Below are 17312 nucleotides of genomic sequence, written 5' to 3'. Positions count from 1 at the left end.
TATATACCAGAGCACCAAGAATGATTATACAGATCTCCTCACCAAACAAGCACACTTCTGTCTACAAATGTGATGTGTTTGACCATACTCCTTAACACATGGAAAAAAAGTGGGGCGAAACACAGTGTCACAGAGGTTAACAGTACTATAATCTGCAATCTGGTTATATCAAATATCTTGTTTACGGTCTGGACACACAACTCCATCACAGGAGATTTAAATTACAATCTTTCCATGTAAGCTGCATCACAGTTGGAAAGAAACTGTGAGCAAATTCTAAAACCCACCAGTATCACCAATATCCCTGCATCACAAAATACAAGAGGTGTAATGCAATTCTTTTTTTCCTTGGCCAATTAAGTTTGAAAAATGCAGAATTTTCTGTGTGATATTGTGGAATATTCCAACTTCAGTCCCTATAGTTTCATAAAGTTCCAATAGGTGGTGGCACTACATGTACCCTTCAAAATAGCATCTGCAGCAAACATGCATTCCAAGCAGAGGGCTATCATTTTCTTTTGGCAGAAAACTGGAGCATCACATACATTCATACGTGGCTGAAGAATGTCTACGGAAGTATGGCAGTGAACAAAAGCACAGCAAGTTGTTAGGCGAGGCATCCGTCGTCATTGCAACCACGTCGCACAAACCTGCCGAATCTCTTGTGTACCAGACAGTCAGTCACAGCTGTAACTCCTGCAATGTTGGAATGTGCAGACATTGTCAAGGTGATTTACAGATCACTATCAAACACCTCACTGCTCAACTGGACATCTCTGTTTGTAGTGCTGACACACACATAGACCAGCTGGGGTACACAAAGGTGTTTGCCCACTGGGTTCCTTACCACCTAACAGATGACTATAAAGGGGAATGAAGGACCATCTGTGCAGAATTGCTTGCAGCTGCAAGGCTGACCGTGACAGTTTTTTGTCGAACATCACAGGCAATGAAACACAGGTTCGACACTTCGAACCAGAAACAGAACAGCAATCCGTAGAGTGGTGCCACACCACCTCTCCTCTGAAGAAAAAGTCAAAGCTACAACCTCGGCCGGTAACGCCGAGGCGACAGTCTTCTGGGACTCAGACGGGTTTATTCTGTTTGTTGTCCTCCGTCACAATGCAGTGATCTATGCTCGAGTGTATTGTGCCATCCTTAGGAAACTGAAGAAACAGCTTCAGCATGTTTGTAACCAAAAAAGTGCAAACAAGTCTGCACACCCCGAGAGGAGCTCGTAAAACTTCATTGGACTGTTCTTCCTCATCCTCCTTAAGACTGCACCTCACATCTTCCGATTTCCACCCATTTATCCATTTGGCCAAAGGATGCACTCCACAGAAAGCAATATGTAGATGATGATGAGGTTACTGGTGCGACGAGATGTTGGCTCTACTAGTAAAGTAATACCGTGCAGGCCACATAGGTCCTCCCAGCTATATGTTGAAAAATGGGATTTTGTAGCCAAAAGAATGGGGAACCAGATGGTGTATTGGAATCCTGAATAAATCCAACCTGCTTTCAGAAAAAAAGTGTTGCATTACTTACAGAACACATCTTGTACAACTTACGGTCTCACTGTGAACTATTTATTAAGTATTAAAATGTGCAAATATAAAGGAGTGCAATTCCAAGAATGGCTTCTGTACTAGCTCATTACATATTGGTTGGTATTCCATCATCTTACATTTATGTTGCAATAAAATTTCAGAACAAATTATGTTATTTGTGCTATTCTATAGCTTTCTTCCAGAACAATAAACAAATCTTACTTCCAGCCTGTTACCATGACGAGTTAAGAGGATGTATTATTACTTATTGTGTGCACTGTTATGTCCTAACCTGTTACAACAAGTGGTGTGTTCAAGATAAACAATTTTGGGTGATGACAAAAAAACAGCATCAGGGCATCACAAACTACAAACAAATGTGAATAAAAACAGGATATTGAAAAACTGATCTTCCACATCTCATGAGAGACCTGCATCTGTAATGGAAGACTATTTAATTATTACATGTTCAAATCCAAATCATTACTTTCACAATTTTGTCTCCCACACAACAGAGTAAACGACAAATGAATTCATAACTTTATATATTTTTCTCTAATCTGACCATCTGCACTGTAAAATACACACTTGTAACTTCTCTGAGAGTAACGACTATTTTCATGTATGAGATATGGCAGTGGTGGTCAAGCATTAAGTATCACATGAACAGCTGGAAGATATGAAGAAGAAACAAAATGAAAATTATGAGGTACTCTCAAACAGAGTGATTTCGGACGGTTTTGTCATTATTTTGATTGTAACTTTCGTATATAATGTTAGATTAAATTGACTGTTATGGAAGTGGTAGGGTATATGTGTAACAAATACATAACCAGAAAGTGTATGTGTAGGTATATTTATCTGAGGCAGTTAAAGTGTCCGAAGTCACCCCATGGATTGGGGTGATTTTGGACACACGTGTTCTTTAAATCTCTGTCCGAAGTTACAGTATATAGAGGGTGAATTCGGACAGTTATTGCCTTTTTTTTTTTAAATTCTACATGCTTTTTATTTGATTTTGGCGACATTTTACACATGGTGGGAGATTTTCCAGGTTTGCCTTGATATTGGAGAAAAAAATCTTAACAGTAACACTGAGACTGTTTGTCAATTATTCACCTAGGGAAACAAATTATGCAAAATAAAAGTTTTGGAAAGCGATAAATGCATTCTTGTGTTTAAAATAACTGGTGCACGGACGTTAAAGTAAGTAACTCTTTGTTTCTATGCAGTGGCAAAGAGCAAATAAGCCATACTGTCCGCATTCACCCCAGTGTCCGAAATCACCCCGTTTGATGGGTGAAAAGATTTGGGCAGAACATCATGTGTAGGGCAGTAGCCAAGTAAGCTACTTTTGTCCATGTTCTCAAACAATTTTACCTGCCATAAAAGTTTTATAGTGGACACTGGCTACAGAAGGACTTAATTAAATGTTAAGTTAACATATAAGATACTGCAATAAAATGTTCTTCAAATCCTGTCCAGTTTGAAAACCAAAATAATACAAAAACACAACACCAGAAATTAACAAAGGCCTGCACTATTCTAAAAAATGCTATTTTTTGTTCAAAATTACAACTGAATGAGCGAAAATAATCTTGAAACTATTTTTTCTTTCTTCTGAAATTTAATATGACTAAGTATTTCTGGGACGGAGACAACTCTATACAAATTGTCTTTAAGGCATACTTTGACATAAAGGTTTGCACGTTATACTTTTTTTTTTCCAAATATATTCACCAACAGATTCATTCTCTATGAGCTATAAAAGGCACCAGATAATATACTTACTCTGTATATAATTCACCCATGATTGCAAATATTATAACACTTAGTACCACTAGAGTAACTTGATGACCTGCACCTATGAGGGCAGAGAATAACATAGGATGTGAGGCAGGGCGAAACACATCACCATGCACTTGTTTCCATCCATATTCATCTCCCAAATCACGTTCCTGAAACAAACCAATTTATAAAAGCAAAGTAACACTGCTTGCCATTTGGGCAACCATTTTGGAACAACATTCATCCCCGTTCTATTTAACCATTTGCCATTTTGGACAAACTGCTCATGTAATTCTTTAACTACAGAAAATACCACTGCACACTTATACTGGGTCATGGATAAAATCTGTTTGAGAAACATTCCGAATAATGATTTTATTGCAATATGATCCACAGCTGATAAAATTTTTGTATGAATCAATACTGCCAGTAACTGTCAACTTTTTGTTTACGAGGGTGGTTTCAAAATTTCTCGGAATCACCATGAGAGGTTAGCACTAGTGCAACGAGTTGTTCATGTTATATTCATTGGACTGTTGCCTGTAAAGATGTTTCACGTCAGTGCTCTTGGGAGAGAGCTGTGGCAGTAATGTGGCTCTGCTGTTGTTACCCATGTAGTGATTTGCAACAATGGGAAAAAAAAATATCATGATTCAATCAGGGATTTACTTCGTATATTCAACTGTTGCAAACTGAACAAATGAATTTAAACTTGGTCGGGAGAGCTTAGATGATTCGCACAGTGGTCGGCCTTCAGATGTGTCACTACTCCAGAAGTCATTGCAAAAGTGCACAAAATGGTCATGTAGGATCATCGACTGAAAGTGCATGAAATTGCTCAAGCTTGCCAGATGTAATCTGAAAAGGTATATCACATTTTAACTGAAGAATTAGAAATGAAAAAATTATCTGCAAGATGGGTGCCACAACTCTTGACGCTGGATCAAAAATGCATGAGAATGGATGTATCAGAACAATGTTTGGCTCATTTTAGGAGAAATGATCAATATTTTTTGCACCAGTTTGTTACCGCATATGAAACTTGGGTGCACTACTACACCCAAGAGACAAAACAGTCAAAGCAGTGGAAACATGCCGATTCTCCGCCACCAATGAAAGCAAAGACAATTCCTTGTGGGAAAGGTCGTGGCATCAGCGTTCTGGGACGTGAAGGGGATTCTGTTTGTAGATTGTCTCCCCACTGGGCAAACAACTACTGGTGAATACTACGCTAACCTCCTGGACAAATTGCAACAAAAGAAATGTGAAAAAAGGCCAGGTTCAGCAAGGAAGAAAGTCATCTTCCATCAAGCCAATGCCCCGTGGCAAAATTGCACTAAGGTATGAATTGTTGCCACACCCGCCTTATTCACCTGATATGGCTCCGTCAGACTTCCACCTCTTCCCAAAACTGAAAATTTTTCTTGGTGGTGAAGATTCACTTCAAACAAAGAATTTATAGCTGGAGTTGACAACTATTTTGCAGGCCTGGAGGAAACTCATTTTTGAGATGGGATCAAGGCACTGGAACATTGTTGGATCAAGTCCATTAATGTACGATGAGACTAAATTGAAAAATAAAAAAGTTCCAGTGATGTAAGTACTTTTTTCTATACTGTTCCGAGAACTTTTCAAACCACCCTCATACTTTTTTTTTCTTTTTTTTTAATCACAGTACAATTTTCATGCACCTAAATAAAATCAAAATTGACAATCTTGCAATCAGTAATTATATTTAGGTACTTGAAAATAACCTAACCATCAAAATTATATGTTGGTACACATATAGTACACAGAAAGCATGGCAACTGGTGAAGAGCTGAACACATTAAACTAAGTGAAGTGGCACAGTCATTAAGATACTGGATTCTAATTCAGAAGGATAGAGGACCATATCCCTATCCCACCATTTCTCTACAATTTCTTTAGCAACTGCCACATGTTGTTGCCTTCTCATACTTGATCAACGGGGCAAGTGCACCATCTCTGATGATTCTATCATTGATGGGATGTTCAATGAACAGTCCACCAAGTGTGCTTTTGTAATTTCAAACTGATACCACAGATAAAAGATGATTCTAACTGAAGATGTCAGTGATATCAATTAGTGAATAGATAATTTAAATTTGGCAATTTTATTGAATTACAGCCATTTTAAGCATAAAGTTCTTTGGGGAAAAGGAACACTGTTGTCATCAATGGCTGAGCATATCTTTAGCAACTGCCTGACAATCTTGAAAGGTCTGTGCCCCTTTTTGCTTTCTACACATTTCATTTTTAGACCTATTCGTGCCCCTGTCATTCATTTCCAGAATTTTCAGCAGAGCAGCAATAAGAAGCTGCTTCATATGATTATACATGATACATAAATTATACATTTTTATAAGCTATTTTAATATGCTATAGCCAATAATGTTAAAAACAGAATAATTTCCTCTTATATGCACCACAGTAACCATTTCTCATGGAAATTTCTTTAGGTAACTCATCATCTTTTGACACTTTTGCATTTACGATTTAATCAAGAAACTGCATAGAAGACAGGTTCCAAAGCTTGTAAACTCTGTCTGCTAAAGTTGCCCATGGATGAGACAACTTTTTGGGTTTCTAGATGTGTCACTCTTTTACATGTACATAATATATGGTTGGCTTTTCTAAGTGTGTGTGAATTAATAATGCGATATTTCAAATATAATTTGTTTATTACATACAATGAGCTCCCAAGGTAATGCATTATTACTTAAAGATTAACAATACTTCATGACTAATAATAATTACGTTAGAGTATTCTACCTTCCATTCAACTGTGTTTCATAATGATGTCTTGTGAAACAAAGAATCAATTTCATATATAAATTTTTAATTCATATGTTAATATGTTGTACTGAGTAAGGCTACACAGTGGGTAAGAAATGGAATCTCAATTGGGAAGAGCTTCTTTTAATTCCAGTGCAGCCATCCTAACAGACTTCCCCTGAATCACTTCATGTGAATTGGAAGGGAATTCCTTAAACAGTCTGAACACTTGTTTCTCACAATGCCACTCACATGAGTTAAGGCCCAACAGACCACACAAACTCTCTAGATTTCTTCAACATTTGTCACATAAAAACACTGCAAAGGAAATTTTGAACATGGCTGCCTCTCAGCAACCATATATAAGTTTCAACAGAGAAATTATACAGCCAACCGACAGCAAATAATTAATTATTGACTTAGGTTTCAATACTTCAAAGAAAGTCTTTGTCAGAATGAAATCTTAACAACCCTATAAATACATAGAAAGATAAGTTTGACACAAACAATAACAAAGATGAAAATGTCATAACATAAAAGTGACTTATATAAAGTTACACAGCAAGCAGGCTATAGTCAGAATTATGAGCAGACTTGCTCAAGTCAAAAATTAAAAATGTTCCAGTGTTTGTACCAAACACCTTGCAATGAACAACCTCAGACTGATTGGCCCAAGGCTTACATTGCTGCCTCGAAAACAGGATACAAGTTGCACCACCTACTGAGCACGGACAGTGGCATAAGCCAGTTTGAGTCATTACAACAGAAATAATCAAATGAAACAATAGTTGTTGTTATAGGTTCTCTGTCTTGAGCTGACTGCAATATAATTAAAAATAATTACACCAGATGTGTTTCGCTTTTATTTACAAAGCATCTTCTGTGGTATTGTTTCTTTACATAGTCTGCACCTTCCCCTCTTGCTAGCAGTTATTGGTGTTGACAGGCTTCATTCCACATCTGCAGTTTTTGGCATTTTGCATTAATTCCTGTGCTGCACTATTTATAATTGCCTTTCTTACTGTTAATAAAGTCAATTATAAATAGTGCAGTGCAGGAATTAACGCAAAATACCAAAAACTGCAGATGTGAAATGAAGCCTGTGGACACCAACCACTGCTAGCAAGAGGGGAAGGTGTAGACTATGTAAAGAAACAATACCACAGAAAATGCTTTGTAAATAAAAGCGAAACGCATCTGGTGTAACTATTTTTAATTACACTGCAGTCAGCTCAAGACAGATAACCTATAATAATAGCTGTTAACAGCTGCTGCGAAGGTGGCCACACAAACAAATGTATTAAACAACAGTTAATTATAAAAAACAAAAGAGTATTCTACCTTCCATTCAACTGTGTTTCATAATGATGTCTTGTGAAACAAAGAATCAATTTCATATATAAATTTTTAATTCATATGTTAATATGTTGTACTGAGTAAGGCTACACAGTGGGTAAGAAATGGAATCTCAATTGGGAAGAGCTTCTTTTAATTCCAGTGCAGCCATCCTAACAGACTTCCCCTGAATCACTTCATGTGAATTGGAAGGGAATTCCTTAAACAGTCTGAACACTTGTTTCTCACAATGCCACTCACATGAGTTAAGGCCCAACAGACCACACAAACTCTCTAGATTTCTTCAACATTTGTCACATAAAAACACTGCAAAGGAAATTTTGAACATGGCTGCCTCTCAGCAACCATATATAAGTTTCAACAGAGAAATTATACAGCCAACCGACAGCAAATAATTAATTATTGACTTAGGTTTCAATACTTCAAAGAAAGTCTTTGTCAGAATGAAATCTTAACAACCCTATAAATACATAGAAAGATAAGTTTGACACAAACAATAACAAAGATGAAAATGTCATAACATAAAAGTGACTTATATAAAGTTACACAGCAAGCAGGCTATAGTCAGAATTATGAGCAGACTTGCTCAAGTCAAAAATTAAAAATGTTCCAGTGTTTGTACCAAACACCTTGCAATGAACAACCTCAGACTGATTGGCCCAAGGCTTACATTGCTGCCTCGAAAACAGGATACAAGTTGCACCACCTACTGAGCACGGACAGTGGCATAAGCCAGTTTGAGTCATTACAACAGAAATAATCAAATGAAACAATAGTTGTTGTTATAGGTTCTCTGTCTTGAGCTGACTGCAATATAATTAAAAATAATTACACCAGATGTGTTTCGCTTTTATTTACAAAGCATCTTCTGTGGTATTGTTTCTTTACATAGTCTGCACCTTCCCCTCTTGCTAGCAGTTATTGGTGTTGACAGGCTTCATTCCACATCTGCAGTTTTTGGCATTTTGCATTAATTCCTGTGCTGCACTATTTATAATTGCCTTTCTTACTGTTAATAAAGTCAATTATAAATAGTGCAGTGCAGGAATTAACGCAAAATACCAAAAACTGCAGATGTGAAATGAAGCCTGTGGACACCAACCACTGCTAGCAAGAGGGGAAGGTGTAGACTATGTAAAGAAACAATACCACAGAAAATGCTTTGTAAATAAAAGCGAAACGCATCTGGTGTAACTATTTTTAATTACACTGCAGTCAGCTCAAGACAGATAACCTATAATAATAGCTGTTAACAGCTGCTGCGAAGGTGGCCACACAAACAAATGTATTAAACAACAGTTAATTATAAAAAACAAAAATTCCAAGGATGAGAGCTTAACAAATTTTTGAAAGTAAAAATTAGTCAAGGAAATGAAGTATAACTGGAGCCACCTATTACGCTTTACAGAAATGACCATTACAGAAGTTACAGAACATTGTAGAATATTTAAACAAACAGCTTCACAGTAAAAAAAAAAAAAAAAAAAGGTCTGCGCAAAGGAAACTTCAGTAGTACACATCAATATAAGATTTGAAGAAAAAGATGTTTGGGAATTACAGGCAGGAAAAAAAAAAAAAAAAAGTTTACAGGAATCATGATTTTGTAAGTAGTGGATTAAAGCCTTTGAAAAATATTTTTTTTACGTAACTGTAACTGGTTGTTCAAGATGAGGCCATCGTTCTTAGAAATATGCTCAAAAATCTCCAGCTCTTTGAATATGTTGAGACTGCAACCTTTTTTTCTCTATGTAAAACTGAGAACTCTGAACTGTTTACAGGAGCAACTGTGGACTCGAGATTGTGAATAAACTAAAGTTTCCTTCATGCGTATAGTTTTTTGGACTGTGCAGCTGTTTGTGTAAATATTCTGTAATATCCTGTCTTTATATAATGGTCATTTCTGGAAAACCTAATAGACAGCTCTCATTTCTACTTCATTTATTTGACTACTTTGTACTTTCAAAAATTCATTTTGTTTTTATAATTAACTGCTGTTTAATTTGATTATTCCTGTTGTAATGTCTCAAACTGACGTATGTCAATGTCCATGCCCAGCAGATGGCGTAACTTGTATTCTGTTTTCATGGAAGCAATATAAGCCACTGGGCCGAACAGTCTGATTTGTTCGTTACAAGGTATATGTACCAAATGCTGGAACATTCTTAATTTTCCGTTTTTAACTTCAGCAGGTCTGCTCATAATTTTGACTATCGCCTCCTTGCAATGTAACTTTATGTAAGTAACCATTATGTTGTAACGTTTTCATCTTTGTTAATGTTTCTGTCAAACTTTTTTTCTATGTATTTATATGGTTGTTAAAATTTCATTCTGACAAAGACAGCCTTAGAGGTGTCGAAACCTAGGTCAATTTATTAACTGGTTGACTATGTTATTTCTCTGTTGAATATTACAAAGGAAATTAATTTATTATTTTAAACAAACACCCATTGTATATTTAAGATTTCTGACAAGAAGTGATGTTATCAAAACTGAATGACATTCAGGCTTTTTTCCTTGAAACCCAATTTCAGAGCCAGCCACTGTGGCCAAGCGGTTCTAGGCGCTTCAGTCTGGAACCGCACTGCTGCTATGGTCGCGAGTTCGAATCCTGCCTAGGGCATGGATGCGTGTGATGTCCTTAGGTTTGTTAGGTTTAAGTAGTTCTAAGTCTAGGGGACTGATGACCTCAGATGTTAAGTCCCATAGTGCTTAGAGCCATTTGATTTGAACCCAGTTTCAGGGTTTCTTCCCACTTTTAAGGTTTCTTAACCACTATTTCCACAACACAAATTTATTTATTGAATTTCAGGTACCAGGCTTGCTTTAAGAAGGCTCTTGTATAGGATACTGGGGGAGAGCCATAATGATTTTGAGGAGACTTTTTTTTTTTAATTTATGATGGCCACACAGCCACGCCTTAGTCAGTCACTTACAACTCAACCTACTGTCTTCTTTTGGAAAAGAGTTGCATAGGTGGGCGGTTAACACAGTTTTAGCTCCATTCACAGAATATGTCCTAAGTCTGTGGGTTTAGTTTCAATACAGTAATTGCTTAACCTCAACACAAAAATGTCATCTTCCTTTTCCCCAAGGTTGCTACAAAAAATGAAAATCAACTACGAGATAATCAGTTGCTTGAAAAGACTATTATATAGCAATTTGGTAACTCTGACTTTCTAATACCTGCTGTAATGCTGTGCCCAACATTTAGCTGCTCCAGTGTATTTGTACTTATTTTGTTTTTCTAATGCCAGGATTTACCCATTTTTCAACAGCAGTGGCATTATATAGGATGTCTGAAAATGAATGTTGGGGTTTTTAGGCCTTGTGGCTTTGATTACACTCAACTTACAGTTATAGATAATACATCAAATGAAAGAGCAACTTGAACAGTTTTTCTAGGAAATATTCAATGTGAGCACCCTTTGTCACACAAAACACACCAAGTCAATAGACAAGTTGTTTCCAAACCTTGATCAGTGGGTTTGGAGTAATTACTGCAACAACCGTTCTAATCCTGTTTCATAAGTCAAGCGGATCAGCTCATAGCAGATGCCAGGCTGTCATCCGGCCCCTTCCAGCCAATCCAGCGGTCGGGTAAAAGATTGTCTAACCAATCATGTACTTAGTTATGCCAGTGAGGTGGCATGTAAACCATAGTCTGCAGACTTTAGAGCTTGTAATGACTGCAAATGATAAGGATGTATTTGTAAGTGTCTCCTTAAAAGTCTCCACACAGACGTAACTGCAATTGTTAATTCGCAATTAGTCTTCTGAACTAATTTCTTAGGAATACATGTGAAATACTCTATAAATTGTTTAACACATTCTTCAGTCACTCTCAGTCATCCCCTACTCTTCCTTTTGCACAAACAGCTGGTGTCTTCAAACTGATCATACCATCTAAAGATATTACCATCACCTGGAGGATTATAATGGAACTTAATACAAAAATCTTTCTGTTCGTTAGTCTCCATCTTTGCTATTAGGCTTTCTAACGGAAGACACAGGTATACAGACAAAACTCTTAGAGTTGCTCTTTCATTTGATGTATTATTTGTAATTTTAAGTTGAATATAACAAATGCTATAAAGCCTTAGAACAACCGACATTCACTTTGAAACAAATGGTATATTGTACAATTGCTCAGATCTGAGAATGGATGAAACTGACTGACCTTTCTGATTGTCAACATGACATTCATTCAGACTGATCTTACGAACTGCAGTGAGAGAGAGAGAGAGAGAGAGAGAGAGAGAGAGAGAGAGAGAGAGAGAGAGCGAGAGCGAGAGAGAGAGAGAGCGAGAGAGCGAGAGAGCGAGAGAGCGAGAGAGCGAGAGAGCGAGAGAGAGATCAGAATGGATGCACATTGTAGTTTCTTCAGATTTAAGGTCATTATTTTGTCACAATGTTGCTGGAAATTCAGTATTTGCCCTTTGGGTGAAAGTTATCTTGAAAGTTCCCAATAATTTAGATAACACAGTTGAGGGGTAAGACAGCCATAACTCCGACTCCATTATCATAATTAAATGTACAAGCAATTTCAATGCTGTTGTAGTATTAAGGGTTACTTGGGTTGCATGAAATGTTAAGAACGGTAGGAAAATATTACTGCTCAGAAAGAAAAATAAGAAATTGTTTGTTCATTATTTATGCAGCCAGTAGAAAAATTTGCCTGAGTGAAACACTGTTCAAATCAAAATGAATTTTCAAATACAGAAACTTGTCTTCCAAGACGAGGATGGTATTACTACAATCCACATACTTACTGCATTGTAAGAGTAATCTAAAAAAACTTTAGGTTTGCACATAAGAATAATTTCACTATTTGAAAACAAAATAAAATCTAGGTGGACACTAAAGATATTGTTACAGTGTGTACCCTCAATAGTATGGTCACTAACTTCATCATACAAGGTGGTGTTGATTCCACTTCTTGCTATAATAATTGTTTGTTTCATGTATAAGTAACTCCGCCTGTATTTATAACACAAAAGTAATCTGCACAAAATTGTATAGCACATTACAATTACATTATAGTCTGTGTTTCAGGTCACAAATTATTAATTTGTAAACTGGTAACAGAATAGAAATCTAAAGGTCTGGGGCTCAATCCACATATGGTCTTCGGATTTTTTTCTGCCACTGACTGTTTTGTGCTACTCTGGCAATGATTTGCACATAAGAAAAATGCTGAAATGCAGCATGCATCAGGGTCCAAATTCAACTATAGGTCCCATTATAACTGAAGTTGCTCAAAGATAAAAGGAAAATGGAGGCATATAATCTTCAGAAGGACCACATCCAGTAAAACACTGGGGTATTCAAGTTGGGGGCAGTTTAATGTTTGTCTAACAGTGTCTTCAATTTTCCCAGAATAAATATATGTAATCTGTTGCTTTTTGAATAATTTCTCTTCTTGCAATTAGATGATAACCTCATATCACCAGGTATAAGGTAAAAAAAGATCAAAATACAATCACAGCTTTTACCGATTTAAAACCAACAGTTTTAACATATGTTCTCAAAAGTAGTAGTGACTGCTCAGTAATGGTATACAGAATGCAGAAAATAAACAATTACATAGTTTCCAGGGAAAAAAAATGAAAAGTCAAGTTTCATCTCAGAAGACAAGTTTGAGGCCACTCAAAGCAAGTTATAAAATTGGAAATATCTCTTAAAAACAGGATACTTTTAGATGCACACAATACATATCTCTCTTAATCTCAGAAAAGTAGGTATTATACAAAAGTGGAACACAGCACTGTTTACTCATGTCTTTTCTGCAGCAAACAGCTCATTTAAGGTGACACTGGCTTAACATATGATAACAACTGTTTACAAAGTATTAAGATATGAAAGCAGACCTTTGTATATCAAATGAAATATGCGTTCATCTCTAGTTCTATAAAGTGTACAACAAACATTTCTGAGTAAGTTAAGTAACAAAATGACTTAAAATAATGTTTCCTTACCATGTCATCAAGTTCCTCATCCTTACTGTAGCGAGCATAATCCTTGCGAAGTGTTCGCATAAGAATCATGGAAACAAGCCCAACCAAGAATATAACCATCATAAAGCTATTGAAAATGCTGAACCAGTGGATCTGTTAGTAAAGAAATAATTCAAGTATTAATAACAAGAAACAGAAAGTTTTATGATTTTATAAACTTCAGTAATCAAAGAAAGAAATGATAACTTCTTTATTAAGAAGATACAGAAGCTATGCGACTTTAGTCAGAATGTTAACATTATTACATTCCACTAGCCTCCTTTACAAATCCTTTTACCAATACTTTGATTAGGGTGAGAAACAATTTTTTTACTCTATTACAAAAAATTCATATTTTTGGCCATCAGTCAGAATTGCACTGAAACAACTCATTCTACAAATAAAAGAGTAAAACATATTTATTATCAACTGTGACATATAAGATAAAAGAGAAAATCTCACACTGAATCAATTTTTAACAAGTATCAGCTAATGTGCTGCAGAAAAAGACAACCTTCTTGTTTATGGGCAGTTAAATTATTGGAGGATATTTTGTAAAATTACGCAACCAGATATTCATGAAATTATTCCACTGCTATTAACTTACACGATGCTGGAAAAAGTTGGGATCCAAATACTTGTCAAATCTATCTTCAAATTTTATTGAAGACTTTTTCCATATAACTTCATATGTAAATGGAATCTTTGCACCCTCAACAAGTTTAACTTTATTTTCAGATGTAAGATTCACATCCACAATCTGTTTCCCATTGTAGCCAATTTCAAATTTCTTGTGCGTCCATATGTAGTAGTTAGTTCCACTTTCAGTTTCTTCCACTTCACCCACAATGCCTGCAAAAAAGGTACAGATTATTGATTTAAAAAGTGACCACAAACTATTGGAAGACAAACCACATTAATACACCTTCTGAAATTGATAATTTTCATTTTTTATTAGAAATTTCTGCATGTAGCAGTTCAATTTTTTTCCTTACAAATACCTTCAGGGAAAAAGAAAAGTTTGATAATAGTGCGTCTTTAAAAAATCTGGACAACATTTAAAAAAAAAAGGTCCTTACACAATTATCATGCCAACCGTATTCATAACTTTACTTCTTAGTGGAGCATACACTGGGATGGACATTGATGATATGCTCAAACTGTATACTGTAGTGTGGATTACTAACTGTGACACCTGAGAACACCTCTCAAGCTACCTGTAATAAACAGGTTTGCAGAGATGTGGATTTGAATGTTAATCATTATTCAGAACATATTTTTTGTCTCAAAACTGTTCACGATGACAATATGCAAAATTACAGTCCCTGTTTAATGACAGCCACAACAATAATGACATTAACAGATCCCATTAATAAACAAATAAAAAATTAATATCTTGATTTAATTTTAAATTTACAATTCCTCTAACAGGAGGATGAGTCAGTTTTGAAAAATCTAATAAAGAATAATGCAGGGACAGAAAACCCATTCAGAACCTAGGAAAAGTGAACAAAATGGATGTGAAGTAATGATACTCATTAAAAGTTTCAAGTGATGATCCAGGGTATTATTTTTGATATTTTTATCCCACTGCCAATAAATACCACTACAGTAACGGACAATGCCAACATGTAGGAGAAGCATCAGTTGAGAAGGGAGAGAGACAGGTTTATAGCCTAGCATGGATGTTATTCAATCCATACATTTAACAAGCTATTCTCACAAATGAAGGATTTCAGTAAGCTTTGAATGAAGACCCAGTATTTATTTTGGTGGCTTTCTCCTATAACAACAAGATGACAAGAACATAAAAGCAGCTATCTCACTAGATATTACCAATGACATGATGACTTGAAGGGATAAAGTAAATGTTCCAACACAGATTTCAGGGACAATTCTTAAGTAACCTTATGAAATAATTCTTTAGTAACCTTATGAAATCAATTACTCTACACATCTAATTTCACATTGTCTCAATTATTGCCATATTCTAGATATACAGCTAAGAACTTTACAGAAATAAAGTCAAGAAAAAAGTTTAAGAACCTAATTGAAGGTCAACTGCAGGTGTCTGTTTTCATCAAGTACCAATCCATTAACTGTAAACAAATATGATTCTAAGGCAACTGTTTTCTCAAAAAAAAACTTAATACAGTGAAGGAAGGTTGTGTAATCTGCACGTAATGCTGCATTGGAACTTATAAATGAGGGCAGGTTATAAATAACTACAATAAGCTTATAAGATCCCAACACAGATTCCTGTGGAACAATTACCTACATCAAGTCTTTCTTTAACTACACAAACACTTTGCTTGCAGTTCATCAGATATCATTTTATAAGTTTTAGACAGTTGTCTCCAATATAATAAAAGTACAAACTGTCAAGTACTTCCTATACATTCTACACCATCAAAGACCTTGCTTAGTTTACAAAATGTAACATGAGAAAATCTACTTTAACAGTATAGTTAACTAAAGCGTCTATAATATCAACAGTAGGAACTGTTTCATAAAATCATTTTGTTATCTACTTATTATTCTTAGACTTTCACTATAAACACTAACTGTAAAGGCCACCATTTAACGTTTTCTGGGAATGCTGAAGTTTGAAGGAGAGTCTTCATCTCCTTTTTCATGTATCCGAAGCACCTTACGCTAAGAGCATACCCACGACCTGGGGTAGGGACTGAGGACAACTCACGCTACCCTCACAGTCAATGTTGAAATAGGTGAGACTTCACAACAAATGGCACATTACACCATGTTCTGGCCTCTTGCCTTCTTCAAATTCACACAGCATTGAAACATCTCTGTTTGGTGTGTGTGTGTGTGTGGGGGGGGGGGGGGGGGGGGGGGGGGGATACGATCTTGTCCTTGCCAATTCTTGTTCTCTTGAATACACGACTATTTATGCAATACATTAAAAAGTGCTAACATAATATTTTAAAGGATATATGAAACATTAGAAAGTAAACAATACAGTAGAACCTCACAAATCCAATCTCTGATGGTCTGACTCCCTGTCTAGTCCAACCATCCCATTTCCAGTGTTCATTTGCATATGCAGTTGCTGCTACATTCACATCAGGACTTGTCCATGACTCATAATCTGCAATATGGAATCAGCAGGTAGTTGCTTGTTGCTAGGTGCAATAGTTCAATCAGTTTCAATACCTGTTTCTAACTTGAGCAATATGTGTTCCTGTGCATGCACCAATTAAATATATGCTGTACAATCAGATGTTTAGCCCAGTGACATAAGTGAGTGGATCAGTAGTAGTTGGTCATAACTCAAAATGTTCAATTACTGGATGAAGAAATTGAAGTTGATAATACTCAGAGCCTAATCAATTGGAGTAGAGGGACAGCTAAAAATGATCACTTCCCCTTTGAAGAGGATGCTCAAATGGTTGAATATTAAATTTTCTTCGCCATATTACTACAATGAATAAAAAACAGAATGCCATCTACAATTCATGTATCTGATAATCCAGATGGCAAACATACATTGAAACATAAACAGTTATAAAATCTGCATTGGGTCAGAAACTGGTGCACTGTCAATGGTTGGTTGCAGTGAGCACAGACTGGTGAAGGCATCTCCACTTAACAGATGATGGTGACTGAAATGACAATGCTCTATGTGCAGCCGAGCTAAAAGCATCTCCTCGTGACGAGAGAGGTGAGAGGAAGTCATCCAAGTCATCGGGAGGTGTTTAATTTCCCAGAGTTCTGTTACCATACAGAAAAGACCATTGTTCATGCCAGAGGGACACAATATTCCTAAGTACAGTAATACAGATACAAGTTGAATGGACAGAACAGCTAA

At 36.1% G+C, this 17312-nt stretch overlaps 1 protein-coding gene across 1 annotated transcript in view; it reads right to left on the bottom strand.

Annotated features, from left to right (window-relative positions):
- LOC126457018 (transmembrane 9 superfamily member 3) overlaps positions 1-17312 on the bottom strand; it is a 111291-nt gene that overhangs the window by 69634 nt on the left and 24345 nt on the right. Inside the window, exons 4-6 of the mRNA XM_050092990.1 lie at positions 14091-14335; positions 13466-13597; positions 3342-3508 (exon numbers count right to left, since the gene is read on the bottom strand). Of these exons, the coding sequence (XP_049948947.1) occupies positions 3342-3508; positions 13466-13597; positions 14091-14335 (544 nt within the window). The remainder of the gene's footprint in view (positions 1-3341; positions 3509-13465; positions 13598-14090; positions 14336-17312) is intronic.

This window comes from Schistocerca serialis, chromosome 2 (assembly GCF_023864345.2).
Source record: "Schistocerca serialis cubense isolate TAMUIC-IGC-003099 chromosome 2, iqSchSeri2.2, whole genome shotgun sequence".
Lineage (NCBI taxonomy): Eukaryota > Metazoa > Arthropoda > Insecta > Orthoptera > Acrididae > Schistocerca > Schistocerca serialis.
The sequence above is the reverse complement of the archived record's forward strand: the minus strand, read 5'-3'. Positions and strand labels throughout refer to the sequence as shown.